The sequence below is a fragment of the Elephantulus edwardii genome, unplaced genomic scaffold (assembly GCF_000299155.1).
Source record: "Elephantulus edwardii isolate Elephantulus edwardi_28Jun2011 unplaced genomic scaffold, EleEdw1.0 scaffold00296, whole genome shotgun sequence".
Taxonomy (NCBI): domain Eukaryota; kingdom Metazoa; phylum Chordata; class Mammalia; order Macroscelidea; family Macroscelididae; genus Elephantulus; species Elephantulus edwardii.
Genome location: NW_006400046.1, coordinates 2,077,606 through 2,095,110, shown reverse-complemented (window position 1 = coordinate 2,095,110; position 17,505 = coordinate 2,077,606). Strand labels below are relative to the sequence as shown.

General features: G+C 51.2%; 1 protein-coding gene across 1 annotated transcript in view; it reads right to left on the bottom strand.

Moving 5' to 3' along the window:
• The window catches only part of CACNA1A (calcium channel, voltage-dependent, P/Q type, alpha 1A subunit), a gene marked incomplete at its 5' end in the record, with an annotated part of 317,117 nt that overhangs the window by 28,855 nt on the left and 270,757 nt on the right, over positions 1-17,505 (bottom strand). The window contains 3 exons of the mRNA XM_006900825.1: positions 203-319; positions 7,054-7,137; positions 15,714-15,824. Coding sequence (XP_006900887.1) covers positions 203-319; positions 7,054-7,137; positions 15,714-15,824 — 312 coding nt within the window. The remainder of the gene's footprint in view (positions 1-202; positions 320-7,053; positions 7,138-15,713; positions 15,825-17,505) is intronic.

The window sequence follows — 17,505 nt, the reverse complement described above, 5'->3', positions numbered from 1 at the left end:
TGAAGTCACAGCACAAGGATCCCCTTGGTGCTCTCAGGACGTGACACTCCAAGGGCTGGAATTTGTCTAAGACATTCTCAGAGGGGTTTCCAAGGGCTGAAGTCGTCTAACGTTCTCAGAGAGGCTGGAAAGTCTCAGTGTCTAGGCTTGGCCGGCCGCTCTTTATCTCAGCCCTGGGTGAGTGGCAGGTACAGCGGCTCACCTTGAAGGACTGCACAAAGGTCCAGAGAAGAATGCGGATCGTATAACCCTGACGTAGGAGTTTGATGAGCCGGGCAGCCCGGAAGAGCCGGAGGAAGCTCAGATTGATGAAGTTATTCTGGGGAGACGGAGAGAGAGCGGGTGACCATCCACCCATCCCCAGGGGCTCAGAGCCGTCACCAATCACAGAGGCCCCTACATGAAGCCAACCAACAGGAAAAAGCAAGCCAGACCCCAAATAAGGAGGGAGAAGAGGAAAAGCACTATTAATGCAATGGTGCAGAGGGAAAAAAAATAAAAATTCGAAAAGGGACAGGGCTGGGGTGGGGGGAGACTAGGGTGGGACAGGAAAAGGCATCAACTCAAAAGCATAAGCCCTCCCCGCCAGCCCACCCGCAAAAGGGAAAAGGGACCGGAGAAAGGGTGGGGGTGGGGAAAGGAGGCAGGAGGAAGGGAAGGGTAGAAATAATAAAAGAACAAGGAAAAGAAAAATATATCCGAATCATCCAATCAGGAAAAAAATCGAGATGGTTTTTGTTTCTCCCAACAACCAAATGCACTGAGACGAGAGGACACAAGCGGGTCAAGGTGCCGAACCCATCACACGTGTACGATGCACACACACCACGCGGGGCGGGGCGGGGAGGGGCAGCCAGCGCGGGCCGGTGGACGTGTGCGTGTTCCGAGGGCATGTTACGCTCCGGGCCAGAAATGCATCTGTCACGAGACTCACCGGGCACCCTGCCCTGCCCTGCCGAGCTGCCCACCCGCTCCTGCCCGCCCTGACCTCACCCCAAGAGGAGCAGCGGCTCGAGCCAATTGGGAGAAGCAGAGAAGCATCTTTTCTTACCCCCTGGGCGAGCGGGAATGGGGAGGACGGGAGGGAGCTGGGGCTGTTCGGCTGCAGGGTGAGTCCTCGCTGCCCGCTGAGTCCGAGAAGATGCATTTGGGGCCCTTTTCCCCCCTCTCAGGGATGGCTTCTCAGCTTCTGGGGCTGGGTGGAGTAGCACGGGACCAGGCCTGCGGGAAGCACGAAGTACGCAGCTCCCGTGGGTGGGTGGGCTTGGAATGGGCTGGGCCCACCGAGGGGCCGGTGCTGGGGGCGGGGAGGGAGGCCGTCCCTGCCCCCAGGACCTCCCTGGGTGGCCCCTGCCTCTGCTCACAGACCCCCCCCAGTCTAAACACTGCCTCAACCTCCTCCCACCCAAGCCAGGAATTGGGGGAGCTGTGGGAAGGTCCCGCGTGACTGATGGAGGCTTGCCTGCTGGGCCTGAGGGGTGTGTTGTGTGGCTGGGTCCGAGGGGGGGTGTGGGGTGGCTAGGTGTCACCAATGGACCGCTCTGGCCAGTGAAGCAATGTCATCAGGCCTGAACAGCATTTTTAAAAAAAGAACCCAAAAAAACCCCCCACACCAAAAACAACCCAGAAAGAATGGCCAATGTTAAAAAATGAGGGGGGTTTTCAAATCTGGCTTTTCTGTATTATGGGCCTGCTTCTGACATGGCTGGGGCTCATTCAAAGCTACTCCCTATGAAAGGGGCCTGGGTCCCCAACTCTCTTGCACTGGAGTCGGCATGCCCTCAGAGGCACCTGGGCTTCAGGCTGTAGGCCTGTCAAACTCTGCTTTACCAGCTACCAGAGAGGGGAGCAGGGCACCTTCCACCAAGAGCAGCCCAACGGGCTTTGTGGGGTCCAGAGGAGCCCTACAGCCAGGCTATCTGGCAGAATTTAAATCAGCCTAGCCCCACCCTAAATAGCAGAAGGGTGACATTCAAATATTCACAGCTCCTCACCCCAGACTCAGAAATGCCAAAAGTCCCAGAAGCGCTTAACAGTGGACTGTTCTGTACTGTGAGCAAACCCTGGTGTAGAGCCAGAGGGCATGACTGGGCTCAAGGAATTTCGGGGGGCTGCAGCGGCCTTTTGGGTTTGCAGCCAAATGTGGACAAGCCTCCACGTGTGTCTGAGAGCTTAACAATTGGCCCTCTGACCTCTGGGGAGGATGGGGTTGGGCTACCCTGATGCCTCTAGCCCAGCCACAGTTGTGAGAATGCTCCAGAAGCCCCCACCCCTGGGTTCAGCTGCAACAGTCCCCCTCTTAACCTGCTGACCTGACCCCCGCCCTGCCTGGCCACCCAGCTCTGCCTGGGGATGGGGCCCTGGCCCAGCTCTTCCCCACCCCCTCCCCTTTATCCCCATAGTACAAGCCATCCCTTCCACGGGCGGGCGGATCATAACATGTGGACTCGGAGGAGCATGCAGAGGCAGGCAGGCTCGGGGATCAGCCTGGGGTTCAGCAGGCAGGAGCCTGGCGCCATGCGGGAGAAGCCAGGGGCTGGGGGCCGTGCACAACAGCTGCCCTTTGGGGATACACACAGGGTGGGGCAGAGACAAGAGAAGGGGTGGGGAATGAGGGGAGAACTCGGTGTGCCCTCATCTGTCCTTCCCACCCTCCTGAGTCTACCTCCGTTCCCCCAAACACCCCACCACTTCCGGTTACTTTCCCAGCTTGCTTCACTCCACCCTCAGCCTAGCAACAGTGGCTCTTCTTAAATTCTGCCCTGCACATCTCAGGTCCAGCACTGGTCCCACATGAGAAGCCACCCCTGACCTGGCTTCCTGAGGGGACAACAGGAAACGTGCAGCAGACCCCACCCTCTAGAATCCCTGGCACCCTGCCTCTAGGCGCCAGAGCTCATAACCACTTGCCTACCTGGCTGTTCTTCTGGGGTGTCCCACAGGCCCCAAACCTTCCATGTCCACACATAGGCTCTCCCTGTGAGCTGCTTTCCCCTGGCACATCCTTAGTCCACCTCCTCCGCCCCTGGACACCTCTCTCCCTCTCAGCCTAGGTCCTAGTCAAGCCCCTTTTGCGTCCTCCCCTGCCCTCTTCTTCTCCATGCACTCTTTATCCACATGCTTCATCTCTATCGGGGTTCTTGCTGGTCATCTCCAGACCGGGCAGCTGACAAGGGCTCCCTGCTTTGCAGATGCAGTGACCTTGTACACAATCCCACCACACTGCAAGCTCCTCCATGGCCCTCCTGGTGCTTAGCAGAGAGTCAGCCCGTGTGTGTGTGTGTGTGTGCGCGCTTGTGTTTAGATCAGCCCTCCTTGGGTCTCTCGGCTTCAAACACATTGCAAGCTCTTTCCTGCCACAGGGCCTTTGCACGTGCTTCACGCCTGGCCTGAAATGCCCATTTCTCCCCTGTGCTCTTGACAACTCTGCTTTGGCTTGCAGCACAAATCAAATGTGGGGGATTGTTTGACCAATGCCTTCCTCTTACACCTGGATGCAGGTGAGGCGGGCAGGGATGGGCCTGCTTTCTGTCCACCACTGCAGCTGTCACACCAAGTGGGGCTTGTGGACTATCTGATGAATGAATGCATTTGTACTGTCTGCAGGAGAGAGGTCCCTGAAGCAAAGGTGACGTCGGCAGGCCTTCCAAGAGGCTCCTAGGCAGATAGGGAGGAGGGGCCAAGTCAGGTAGTATTCAAGGATGTGAGGGATGTGCAGGGAACTGAGGAGGGGGAGCTCTGTGCTGGGGTGGGAGTATGGCTGTGCCAAGAGCAGGTGTCCCAGAGGAGGGGGACGGTGCATGTGAACACATGTGTGTGCATGTGTGTGTGGATGTGTGGAGAGAAGGTGTGAAGTGACAGTGTATGCTTCTATCAGTGTGCATTCTGGCGTGTGAGTGCGCATGTGTTTTTTTTTTAAATTTATTATTAATCTCAGTAAAAATGTACAGAGACTTTGGATTTCCATTCATTCATTGTTGCGCTGTGCATGTGCTTTAAGTGTGACAGTGTGAATGTGTGAGAAAAGACAGTGAGAGAGAGTGTGAGAAACAGGGAGCATGTGGGAGTGTGTGTAACAGTGTATGAGAAAAAAAAGCTAAACAGAAAGAGGGAATGTGGGGAAAACTAGAGAAAGAATGACTGAGAGTATCAGAAAAAGAAAGTAAAATCCAGGAGAGGGTGAAGTGTGTGTGTGTGTGTACAGCACATATGTGTGTGTGTGGTGGCCAGGGCGTGGGTGCCTTGGGGCTGGACAGTACAGGCCTGGCTGCGAGGTGAGTCTGTCAGGGGTGGGTCAGGCACGACGAACCCCTTGTCGTGTCGGTGAAGCTATACAGGGAACCCACTCAAACCCTCTCAACTTTCGCTGCCCAAACCAAACCACCCCAAATGGAAAATTCACATCCGGAACCCATCTGTACCACCAGAGAGGGAGCATGGGGTGGGGTGGGGACGAGGGGACGTGGAGGAGAGGGCAGGGGAGACCACAGACAGAAGGGATGGGGTGCATCAGGCAGTCTTTAGGAAGCCCAGGGCGTGGACGTGCAAGGCTGATGCGAGACGATGCTTCCACAGTTAATGTAAGGCATTTAGACTTCAGAAAGAAGTAAGACCAACCGGATTCTAGATGCAGATGTTGAAGATGGATGGGGAGCGGGCGGGCGGGGGCAGTTGGGGAGGCGTGTTCAGCGTTTTTTAGGTTGATTTGTAACCAGTGCCAAAAAACCCATGGGTTTCGGTTCCCGGGCGGGGAGTGGGGGTGGCGGGTTTGGGAGATAGTCATTGGTGTATGAACACACAGACCACGTCATGGATGAACAAATGAGTTTCATAGTGCATTTTGATTGGATGAGTTTTTCAGACGGCGTTGTGCCAATATACAGTTTAAAGAGCAGGCATGAAAAGAGACAAGACAAGAAACACAGTCATTATCCATCGCACACAGGGCAATCCCACGTCCCCAGGCACTGGGGGTGGCGGCTGAGGCCCGCTGGGCCCCAAGGGCAGTGCTGGGGAGGAGCTCACTGCCACGCGCCCTCTCGCCCCAGCCCTGGGGACCTGCCAGTCTGGCCACTCAGTCTAGCTCCCCTCCCAGGCCCCCAACCCAACGGGCTTACCTGGGAGGCAACAAAGGGGTGAACTGTGTGCTCTGCCCAGTGGGCAGCCTCCCTCCCCAGGCCAGGTTGGGAGCTGCTACCCACCCTTTATCTTCTCCCCACATATATGAACTTAAATAACTCAGGGAGGACCAACACACTCAAACCAAATACATTAATGGTGATGACACAACTGTGTCAGCTGCAAATTCTCTTTCCCGGCAGGCTCCGTGCCAAGCATTTTGCGTCAGCAGCTCTTCTGTGTGTTCGGAGTTTCCACCTCTCTTGCTGGGATATCAGTTCTACAAGGGCTTTTCTACTGGACCTCCAGCTGAGGATTGGCCTGGCCCCAGCGTGGACAAGCACACGCATGGCTGTGAGTCTTGTAAGAACCCTGTCCACTACGATGACCTTCCCTATTTTGCACGTGGTTGAGAAGATGTCATATGGCTGGGGGAAGAGGGCTGTGTGACCCCTGCACTCTCAGGGTGTTGTCACCCCAGTACTGGTTTCTGTGCCCCATCTTCCTGTTGGCCAGGAGAACGGCCATCAGTGTTCCACCGAGGATCTCATAGACGATAGTGGAGATGACAGGCTTCACTCGCTTCTGCCTCCCTCCTATCATTTTGTCCTAGGTGGACATTGGTTCCGGGCTGTCCTGTGCTCAGCTTGAGTGACAAGGGACTTTTCTTTGGCACCAGAATGGGGCTCTAGGCCTCTCTAAGCTCGGGATAGAAGACAAAGATCCAGGTTCTGCAGGGGAGAGTGGTGGGGGAGGATGATCCCTCAGCGGGGGCAGGACTCCTCTGGCAGACGATCTCAGAGTGGGCCTGGGCACCAGGGACACGACAGAGAATAGTCCCCCTTCTGGATGGCTCCACCAGGCTTCCAGCATGATGAGTCAGCCTGTTGGTCTTTCCTCTGTGGCTGGACCTGAGACCCTGGGCAGCTCAGGGCTCCCCTCGTCCCATCACTGACATGGCCCACTGTCCACATCTCTCCTCCCTTTGCTGTCTTGCTCTGGACTGGCACCCGGTGCTCTGGTCTTCAGATCTCCAGGTGGTTTGGCCCTGGCCGAAGAGAAGGGCCAGTGCACTTTCTCCTCTCTATGTGCTTCTTTGGCCTGCAGCTCCGACAGGGGCTGTGTCCCTCCATGTTCGTGGCTCCGGGCAGGTGGCACCCCCAGTTCACTCCCTGGCTGACAACAGCTTCCTGCCATCCATCCCTCTGCTGCTGTAGCCACTGTCTCTGCCTCGGCTCCCTTGGGCTGAACCCTCAGAGAGAGAATCCTTGTGTGCTGTGACCCTGACTGGAGCTAAGCCACGGAAAGTGCTTGGCACGTGCCTGGCATCGTGGGCATGCAGCTCTTGTCAGCAACTACTGTTTCTGTCACACAGTTGCTCCCACGCCCTTGGCTTTGACCCTCTTTGCCCTTTTGTACCCCTGCAAGGCTCTCTGCTAGCCCCCAACCTCCTGAGAACGCAATTCAAGAATAACTGACCAGAGCCCAAGGGGAAGGGGGCTGGGAAGAGTTTTGGGCTGTTTGCTGGATGAAGAGGAGGAAGAGGATTTGGAATGTGGGGTCTCACGACCCCCATGTAGGGAATTCCCTTGGGACTAGAGGAGGGCAAAGCCCTGGGTCCCTCCTTGGCCACCCTTCTGCCCAAGAAGCACCAGCGTTGGTCCAATGGCGTCTACTAAATGCTGGTTTCCCCCTGGGCTCCAGCCCCATGTAGAGCTGGAGGGGCCGGTCCTCCAAGGTCACGATCCTTTCCCTGAGGTTGTCGTCTCTCAGCTAAGAGAGGGTGCTAGCAGCACAGCCTCCCACCACCCTTCACGGCCCCTGGGACCCACACACTCCCATGTGGCCGGACCCACACTGTCTTGATCAAGAACCCCCTCCTCAGCCCAGCCCAGTCCAGAGAGCTGCCCAGAGAGAAGCTGGCAGGAAACTTACCCCAAACTCAGTCACGAGGATGTCGGTGATGCTGCCCAGAACAGTCACAAAGTCGAAGATGTTCCAGGCATCGCGGAAATAATTCTAGAAGGGGACCCACAAGACAGAGATGCCAAAGGGAGCCCCATGTCAGTCCCTGCCAGCCCAAGGGCGTGTCTCAAACAAGACTGTCACTCGTGTTCAAATAGTGAAACACTGCTAGCTGGCCTGGGTCGGTCAGCATCACCTCCTGAGAACCCTGCCCTGGTCCCCGACTTTCCCAAGCCTCAGTGACTCCTGGGCCCCCAAGCCTCTGACACAGCGCTTTGGCTGTCTCTCCAAAGATGCTGGGGGTTCTGGCTGCTTTACCAAGACTCTCAGATAAGGGTGTTAGCTCAGTTTATACCAGGCGCCTGCGGCTCAGGGAACAAAGCCAGCCACATGGGAGGTGGCAGGCTGAACTTGAACTCAGGTCTTGGTGAGTCCAGGGTCTGCAGTGAGAACTCAGGGGCTCAGGATGATTGATGTTCACAACCCATGTGCTAAGGAGTGGAGACTGCAGCCTGAGCTGGTTTCAAATCTCAGCTCTATCCCTGCCCTGATGAATAGAAATATTGTTTCTATTTGACAAACCATTTAGCTAGATATAAAATTTTTGGTTGGCACTATTTTTCTTTCTAGATTTTATATATGTCATTCCATTGCCTTTGTTTCAGCATGCTTTCTGCTGAGAAATGAGAGGCTTAGTCTTTTTCCTTTTCTGTAATATTTGGAAAGTTTTATTTCAGAAAATCTTCACTTATATTCTCTGTGCTTTAAAATAAAATCTCTTCCTAGTGGCAAGAAGCTGTGCTGCAATTCCAAAAGCACACGTTTCAAATCCACCAGATGCTCTGCTGGAGAAGGAAGGGCAATCTTTTCCTGTGCCAGTTCGATCTGATTCGATGGTACACAACAATTAAAATAATACAATCTCTTGATGTTGTCTTACATGGTTTTTACGGTTTTTTCATTTTACTTCTTCCTTTTTTCTGATCAACCCTCAAACAGATTACTAGTGAAGAGTTCAAAAACCCCTTCATCTTATCTGTGTTCTATTTCTTCAATTTTATATTCCAGACCATTACCTGTTTTTCAAATTTTAGTCTTAATATTTCAAACTTCAATTTCTATTTGTTTTCTCTATTTAGTCTTGTGTTTTGTTTTTGGGGGTTTTGTTTGTTTTAATTCTTCTAGAATTTTGTCTGTGTATTTCCTGGATTCTGTTTGTAGTTTCCTCAATTTTTTTCTCAATCTGATGGAGCTGCTTAACTTAACATTCTTTTGAACTCACTAAAAGGCAGTTTCAAAAGCTTTTCTTCCTCTGAAAGATTTTCTACTTCTGTATTTCTGGTCACTTTTTCTTCCATCTTGTCCTGTCTTTTTGACTGGTTTAAAGTTTTAAGCTGCCTCTAAGACACTATGGAGTTGCTGTTTTTGTGTTATTTTGTTTTGATGCACATGATTGAGCTTTGTGAGCAAGGCATTGATTATTAGTTTGGTAATTTTTAACGTTTCACCTCCTGTGCTTGTTCTTACATGTACAATTGAGGAAGACAGTGTGTAAGCTCTTCTCTGCTGTTTGTGTGGTGCAGCTGAGGGCTGACTGGGCCAGTGCTGATTGCTTTCTTTCATTGACGTGGTGGGCCTCCCATGCCTAGTCTGAAGAAGGGGAATGGTGACATTGAGGTTACAGGACACTGGAGCAGGCCCCTGAGGCCTTCCCTCCGGGTGCCCGGCTAACCGGGGAAGGTTTCGAACGATGATCAAGGGGTCTTGAGCAGAGGCAGCGTGGAACTCTCCAGAACTCTTAACCCCAGGCTTGGCCGCCAGCAACGTTCTGGATGCCACTGCTCGCAGAGCTTGAGGCCTTCCACTGAGTGTGACCAAAACCTTGGTTGATTTCAGCCAGTGAGCTGTAGGGGCTCTTTGGTGACTGCAGCTTAACTTGACCTGTCCTGACTGGTACATTTGAGGCTGGGTGCTTGTTGTTAAGACACTGAAATCTGTAGTCCACTCTGTGGCAGCCACAGGCCCCAGCTTCCTGAGGATTCTTGGCTGATGCTGGTCCTTCTTCATTCAATGTGGTGCTAGAATGGTGGTGCCAGAGCCCATTCTGAGTGTGGCTCCAGCTGACCATCCCTCCCCTCCAGCATCCCAAAACGTACACCTTCCCGGCATCCTCACGAGAGCAGGTAACAGATCATCCTATAAACGGCCTCCTACCTACCAGGCACTACTACAGGCATCTGCCCTTTAATAGCTAAGGCTACCAACACATCTACCCAATAAGGTGGGTGTTGTTATTCCCCCCCCCCCCACTGTACAGATAAGACATGGAAGTATTTCACAGCAAACAAACTGAAACTTAGGCTGCACAACGTGTGTATTCAATAATCACTGACCTCACATGCACTGTGGTTTCACAGAACCCCTCGGAGGCTCCATGCAGACGTTTTCCGTGGTGATAGAGCTGCCGGTCACCCTCCAGCTGTTTCTGACTCGTGATGAGCACATGCGTTACGGAATACGAAAGATGCCGGAGGGTTTTCTTAGCTGAAACACATCACCAGGACTTTCTTCTGTGGTTCTGTGGCCTGAGGGCCGTGGATTAGAAGTCACCCACCTTTGACTTGGTAGCATCACTTTCTCTCCACTAGGTCAACTGATCTCTCTGTTGGTGTTATTGTTGGTAAGTGCTGTCCAGTTGTAGGCTACTCATAGCGACGCTATGAACGAAAGTCCTCAACACTTGTGTCTCTCGTCCTCTCTCCAGGTTCATAGGGTTTCCGGAGGCAAGCTATTACAGAAGTGGATGCCACTCTTCCTTCCAAGCTTGTTTTAATTGGGGAGCTCCACCCCACACTGTCCACTATGTAGTTCCATTAGTTGGGTTCAAAGTGCCAATCTTTTTTTTTTTAGTGCCAATCCTTAGATTGTTGTTGTTCTTGTTGATTGCCAACAAGTTGAGCACAACTCATAGCGACCCTGTGAATAAAAGGTCTGAAGCCTAGATTAAGGCTCTGAGTGGCCAGGTCCTCCGCGGCCTTACAGGAAGGATGTAAGCTGTGGAGCTGTGCTTTCCAGGGTCCAAATTTGGCATCTAGAGGCCGCGTGTCCTTGGAATTCAAGTGTCAGGATCTTGGTATGATGAGTGTGTGACGGTAATGATGTAACTAACTACTGGCCATGGTCTCTGTGGGCTGCTGTTAGGGCTCTCAGGCGTTATCAAACGGACACCACAAGGAGCGAGCTGACTCTCCGACTTACCAAGGAGAGAACCCCGAGCCATGTTGTTGTTGTTGTTGTCAGGTGCTGTCGAGTCCCGTGTGACTCACAGCGACCCTATGAACAGCCAACCTGAACCCTGCCACGCTCCTCGTCTCTGACACACTAGAGCCCACTGCTGAAGTCACCATCCTGTTGGGGCGCGTTTCCTGTCCTTCACGGGCCATCTTTCCAAGCATGGTCTCCCTTTCCAAGGCCCAGCCTCATGTAGCTACATGTCTAAAATGTGAAAGACAAAGCTTCTCCAGGTTTGCCTCCACAGAGCACTCTGCCTGTGCCTTCTCTAAGACCTATCTGTTCACGCTTCTGGCCGCCCATGGGATACTCAGTGCTGCTCTCCAGCACCATAGCTCAATGGCATCAGTATCTTCCTCTGTCATCCTTAGTCACCGTCTGGCTCTCTGGTGCACAGCAGGTGTCTGAGAAGACCACAGCCTGGATCAGGCACACCTAGGGCTCAAATCCCAGCTCTGTCTCTGTCTAGTTGTGTAGCTGTGGGCCTCCCTTTCACAGTCTGGAGAAGAGGACTGGAGACGAGGAGGTGCAGAACAGGCACCTGGAGGCCTTCAGGTCAAATCTTAGCCCCGCCCTTTGCCACCCTTACACTCTTGCTGGGTTTCAGCCCATCGCCACAGTTACTGGGTCGATCCACCTCATTGAAGCACTTCCTCTGCTTCACTGACTTTCCACTTTTCCCAGCATGATGACCTTCTCCAAGGCCTGGACCCTCTTGACAACTTGCCCAAAGTATCTGCCATAAAGTCTCATGGTTCTTTGGACAGTCCGTGGGGTATTCTGTGCTCTTGGCCAACATCACAATTCAAAGGTTATGCTTTCCTTGGTCTTTCTTAGTCACTGTCCAACTTTCATGTGCACATGAAGCAATGGAAGACACCATGGCTCGGGTCTGGAGCTTAATGGATCAATGATGTTGGTATGGAGAGATCTCAAAAGAACCCAGGTTGCATGGCCTCTTTCTGTAGGTAGAGCAGCTGGGGCCCATACATCTCTTCTTCGATGCCTTCTGCGCACTTCCATTCCTTTGCCCAAACACTTTGTCTGGACGCACATTTGTTAGGGACTAAATCGCTCCCTGAGAGCCACCCTTGGCTATGACTGATGGACACTGGGGGACCAATATCCACGGCCCCTCAACCCTGAGCAAAAGGTGTGTGTTCTATGCTGCCTCCCTGAGTTTCCCAGCAAGACTGAGCCCCAGCTGCCCGAGGTGGACCTTGACTGACGACACCCTGTTCACCAGCTCCCCTCTTTGTCTCGCTTCCCGACTCCCCTTTCGCACTTCCTGGGATTATACTTCCCAGAGAAATTCCTGGCACTCAGATTCCTGTCGCAGGCTCTGCTTCTAGGGGAACTGAAAAGAAGCAAGCATTTTACGTGCCCTCCAGGTGTCTGAACATTCAGATCAAGACAGACTAGGAAGAAGGATTGGCCATCCACTTCTGAAATAGCAGGCCTCTGGAAACCCTATGTACAACAACACTTGTTATGAATCAGAGAGTTGGACAATGACCAAGGAGGATAGAAGGAGAATTGATGTCTTTGAGCTGTGGTGCTGGAGAAGAGTATTGAATGTACCATGGACTGCTAGGAAAACAGATTCATCCTGGAAAGGATTAAACCGGAAGGCTCCTTGGAGGCAAGGATTCTGAGGCTTCGTCTAACATACTTTGGACATGTTGTAAGGAGAGACCGGTCCTTGGAGAGGGACATCTGCTTGGGAGGGTGGAGGGACAGCGCAGGAGGGGAAGACCCTCTATGAGGTGGATTGATGGGGTAATAGGGATGGGAGTGTCAGAGACAGTGCGACTGGCACAGGATAGAGCAGAGTTTAGGGCTGTTGTACACAGGGTCGCTATGAGTCGCAAGCGACTCAACGGCACATAACAACAACCACAACCACCAGGTGTCTGAATTACAGACCTTAGGCAACTTGAGGCTTTATCTGAACTGAAGGATACTCGGTGCTGGCATTGCCGGGGTTTGGGCCACTTCCTCACTGGAAGACTACTTGGAAGAAGAGTTCATGATGAATCGCCGCCCGTGTGCCCTCCTCTACTGATGGGAGGCTTGATGCAGTGATCTGCCTGAGGTCACACAGCCCAAAGGGGCCGAGGCAGTGTTCCTACTGTGGTGTGAATGCACTGGGCCTGTGCTCTTGCCAGACCAGCTCAGTGACGTGGACCCAGGGTTACAGCCAAAGGGGGAAGTTCCAGGACAAGAATGCTGTGCCAGGGGTGCTTTCTGGATAGGTGGGGACCTCCCTGGTGACTGTCACACTGTCTGGCAGCCCTGGCTGGACCGTAGACACCTCTGAGGAATACGCGTAACTAAGGAATCTGGGGGCTTCCCATCTGAACGACAAGAGGTGGGTCCGGTGCATCTATTCACGTGAAGGATGCTTTCATTTGAATCTTCTCAGTGGGCAGCAGGGCTGGACGCACTGCTTGGAGGAACAAACCGGGGGATATGCTTCCTGTCCGTACCTCTCTTAGTACTGCTTGAGTGACCACTGCTGTGTTCGGTGCTCACAAGAGCCCCATCCAGGGACAGGAAAAGGACACTTCTTACGACAGGGAGGTGGGAGGTGCAGGATTTCAGTCTAGGTCCTTCTGGTGTCGAGGCTGACTCCTGAGACCTTAGGTCATTCTCTTCAGAGAGCTCAGGGCAGGTCCTGGAGCCAGATACCTTGGTTCAAATCCCAGCTCAACTCCTTGCTGGGGCTTCAGCAAACCACACCACGCAGCCCACCGGCACAAGCCTTTTTCACCTTCCTGTGCGCTGTGACTCCACAGTGGGCATCTGGGGAGGACTGAGAGTGTGGTTTATAAAAGCACACAATAAAAGAAAGCACTCAGGGCTCCAGGAGACCTGTTACAGCAATGCTGTTACCAAGATGTGAAATGTCCACGCGCATAGACCCTCTTCATCAACACATGGAGTAGCCCATTTCTGCTGCAGTAACTGACCCAGCTCTGGCTCTCCGTTGGGTTTCTGACGTTGTAAACGGCACAGGAGGGGATTTCTCAGCTTCCTCCCGAGGTGCCTGATGGGTTAGCAGCACAACCCCCACCGGCGTGGGCCCCCAGAGCCCCCGTCACCACCACCAGCATTTCAAAACAACAGCAGACTCACACTTCATTGTGAGGTTTCTGCAGCCCGTTGAGTGCAATATTGAAAACCAGGATTTTTACGGGAGACCCAGGCTATACCAAGTTATCCCGCAGGGGCCCTGCCGTCTGCATCGAGGTCCGGGGGGGCGCTGAGGTTCAGTGAGCGGCTGGTGAGTATGAAACCAAAACCTCACTCCCACCCAGTCGGTTCCCTACGAGTTCCAAGGCCGTACGTCTTCACTGACTCATCTTTTTTTGGATGGGTGTTTCAGAATTTATTCCATATACATGTTTCCTCTTCTCTTTACCTAATGGTTTGGGGAGGAGGGGGGGTTCTGTAAAGTATACAGATGCTTCTCTAATAACATCTTGCTTTGAGTTTTACAGTAACAGGTAAGAAACAGTAAGTATATTCTACTACATGTTAGATTATTTTCTCATTGCTCCTAGACTGCTTTTTAAAAAAAATATTTTTATTTTATTATTTGTGTGTGTGTGCCGTCAAATCAGATCTGACTGGTACAGGAGGAAATTGTCCCTCCTTCCTCGGCAGAGCATCTGGTGGATTTGAACCATGTACCTCTGGGACTGCAGTGCAGCTTCTTGCCACTAGGCCACCAGAGCTCCCCTAGACTGCTTTTTAAAATTTATTATTAATTTAGTTTGTTTATTTTTCATTTCAATGAACATCTACAGAGATTTTGGAATTCCATTCATTCATTGTTGCACCCTTCTCCCTGCACAAACCCCTCTCCCCTCCCCCCCAGACTGCTTTTTTGACACAATTTCTCTTCTACTTTAATTAAAGACAGCGTCCTTTGATGACTAGCAGGATTATCTCTGTATTTGTAGGTCTTCTTGCATACATGTGATTGAACTTATGGTTGAGAATATTAAGAGACTATGGATGCAAGAAAGAAAACAAGTGGAGACACAAAGTGCCTTGGCAGCCCTGCCACAGATCTGCCTGATTCTTTCACATCAGAAAGTTGATTTTTCTGGTCATTTCCGTGTTGTAGATCCTTCGGCAGGTCTCATAGCTTTCCCTCTGTCGCTGACATCATGGTTTTTCATAGTACCGCCTTCGCTTAATGTCTTCAGTGGGCCCGCCCACGCTGAAGATTCTGTCCAGGCTCCTGTGTGCACCTTCCACGTTGCCATCCGGAACCATCACAGTCAGTGGCAATGAATTTCAGATGTCTTGCCATGATCTGGGATTTAAGTCTCCACTCTCACAGCCGACTGCACCCCTTTCTTCGTCCCAGCACTTCACCCCCAGTCCTCAGCCCTCTCTCAATTCTACTGGGTCATCTTTCTCTCAAGGACCTTCTGGTGAGCAGTTCAATGTTTGGCCTATGGTGTGACCAGGGCTCCTGGACAACATAAAGATGCCATTTTTTTCTTCATCACATTTCATAGATCCCCTGAAGTCTGTCCACACAGACCCTCCATGGCCAACAGGGAACACTTGTTTTGGTGGGAGACAGAATCAAGTCAGAGGTTCATGACTTTGGTTAAAGACAAGAAAATGGAAAGGACTGGAACAGACGAGTTTAGAACACGGAGCATGTGCTGAAGGACATATTTACTCTGTAAATGTCAATGCAGTTATCTCCATGTACTTATTTTTGTTTTTTTTACTTTTCTTTTTTTCACCATGTACTTCTGATGACTGGACTGTACTGTAAAATGCACCTCTTAGGGCATAGTTCGATGCTGATGAATTGTATAAAAGCCAACGATTCAGAATGATTGTTCAAAACACAACATGAATGAAGGATAGTGTGAAACACAATGTATATAAACTTTGCAAGCAAACCAACAGAAAAGAAAAAAGTCTTAAAAAAAGTACCTCTTACTGTGGATTACGGTTAAAACAATTGGAACACCCTGGATTTAACCTCTCTGGATGAGTTTATATCTAAAAATGAATAATAAGCATTCCTCCCTACCAGATTGTAAGAGGAAGAATCTAAGGAAATATGTGCTCACAAAATAAAACTTGAAACGGCTGACTAGCACAAGAACCTCGAGGGGGGGTCCCTGGCCGTGGGCTTGACATTCAAGTCCCCAGTGGGGCTGGGAGTTCAAGGCCAAGTGGGCTTGAGACGTTCAAGTCCCCAGTGGGGCTGGGAGTTCAAGGCCAAGTGAGGAGGCCACACCAGCACCCAAGTGCCACCCTCCCTTCCTTCCCACCGGCAGCACCAGCCCAGCCATACTTACCAGAATCCCAAAAGCCATGACCTTCAGCACACATTCCAGCGAGAAGAGGGAGGTGAAGACGATGTTGAACACCCTCAGAGCATTCTCATAAGCAAGCGAGGCCCCGTAGAACTAGAAGCAGAAGAAAGGATGGGCAAGGGTCAGCTGGGGGCAGAGAGAGAGCTTTAAGGCAGGTCTAGGGCTGTAACACTGGAGATGCTTATAGACCCAGAAGGTGTCCATCCTTAGAGACAGATGTGACAGCAGGAGGGTGGAAGGCAGGAGGTCTGTCTGAGGGGGCTGAGAAGAGGCCTGAACTGCCGGGAGGGGTCTACACAGCAGGAGAGAAAGCCTGTTTGCTAGCCAAGCAGAGAGGAGCTGAGGGAGCTCTCCCGGTCAGAGGACCCTTCTAGACTTTGCCTACATGCTTCCTGGTCCTGTTCATGAGCCCTGTTGTTTCTATTCCTGAGCAGTACTTGGTTATTTTCTTCATAAACTGGTCTGTGAGTTCTGTGTGGCCATTGCAATGGGTTTTGACTGGAGCAGAGAAGTAGAGAGTGCTGTGGGAGTAATGGCTGGTGTTTGGTAAAAAGCTTGGGGAGTGGAGGCTTTGTCTCACCTCAAGCTCACTGGGATTTTGACTTGCATGATTCCCCTGATGTTAGATGGTTCTGCCACGACTATTACTTTTTAGAGAGATAGCTATTCAAGACTTTTGTCCCTCCAAAGTCTTTGTAAATTTCCATTAAAATTAATAATAATAATAATAATAATACAAAAAGGACTTTTATCCCTTAAAAAAAGAATTTGTTTTTCTCTTCTTGTTCTCTTTATTTTGCTGACCTGTGATACACACACTCAGAACAAGAGTTAGAACTTCCCCAGAATCCCAGGAAATCTCTCTCCTGATAACACAATCTCAGATTTCCTCTGGAAGATTTTCCCCAACTACTTCATCAGACTCAAATCCAACCTTTAGATCTAACTTTCAGGACCACTACCACAAGGAACAATATTTTCTAGAAGGTTCTTCATCAGTCAACAGATTGATAAATGAAAGGTTTAGGGAGGATAGAGACTGAAAGACAAAACCTCAAGGTCAGGCTTTTATTATTTTGCAGAAGCTATTTTGTGGACAACTGAGGATCTATCTATCACCTATCTATCTATCTATCTATCTATCTATCTATCTATCTATCTATCATCTATCTGTATCTAAATTATTCCTAATCTCTATTACTGTTGAGCCAATTTAGACTCATAATGACCCTCCACTGTGTTTCTCAGGCTGTCAATCTTTGTGTGAAGACTGCTCATCTTTGTTCTACAGAGCGGTTGGTGGATTTGAACTGCTGACGTTTTGGTTGGTACCCACCAGGCTCAACAACAATGGGCGTTAAGCCTAGAAGAGACTGCGGGGATAGTGCAGATCAGACAGGTGTCGTTCAGCTGAGCACAGGGTCGCTGGGAGTCAGAGCTGAGTTGATGGTCCCTAATAACAGCAGTATTGCTAATCTTAGGAATGATAAGACAGTGGAGGAAATGTTTCCATTTTTAGCATGCACCCTAATGTGCTTGTTGTTGTTGTTGTACTGGAGAGTTAGAACCGACTCACAGCAGATCCTCTAATTGAATCTGAAAAGAATTGCCTATTCTCCTTTGGAGTGGCTGGTGACCTCGAACCATGTGCCTCTAGGACTGCAGCGCAGCCTCTTGCCACTAGACCATCAGAGCTCCTCATACTAATGTGCTAAGGGGTGAAATATTAAGGGTGAAATAATGTGGTGTCTGTGCTCTGGTGGCCTAGTGTTAA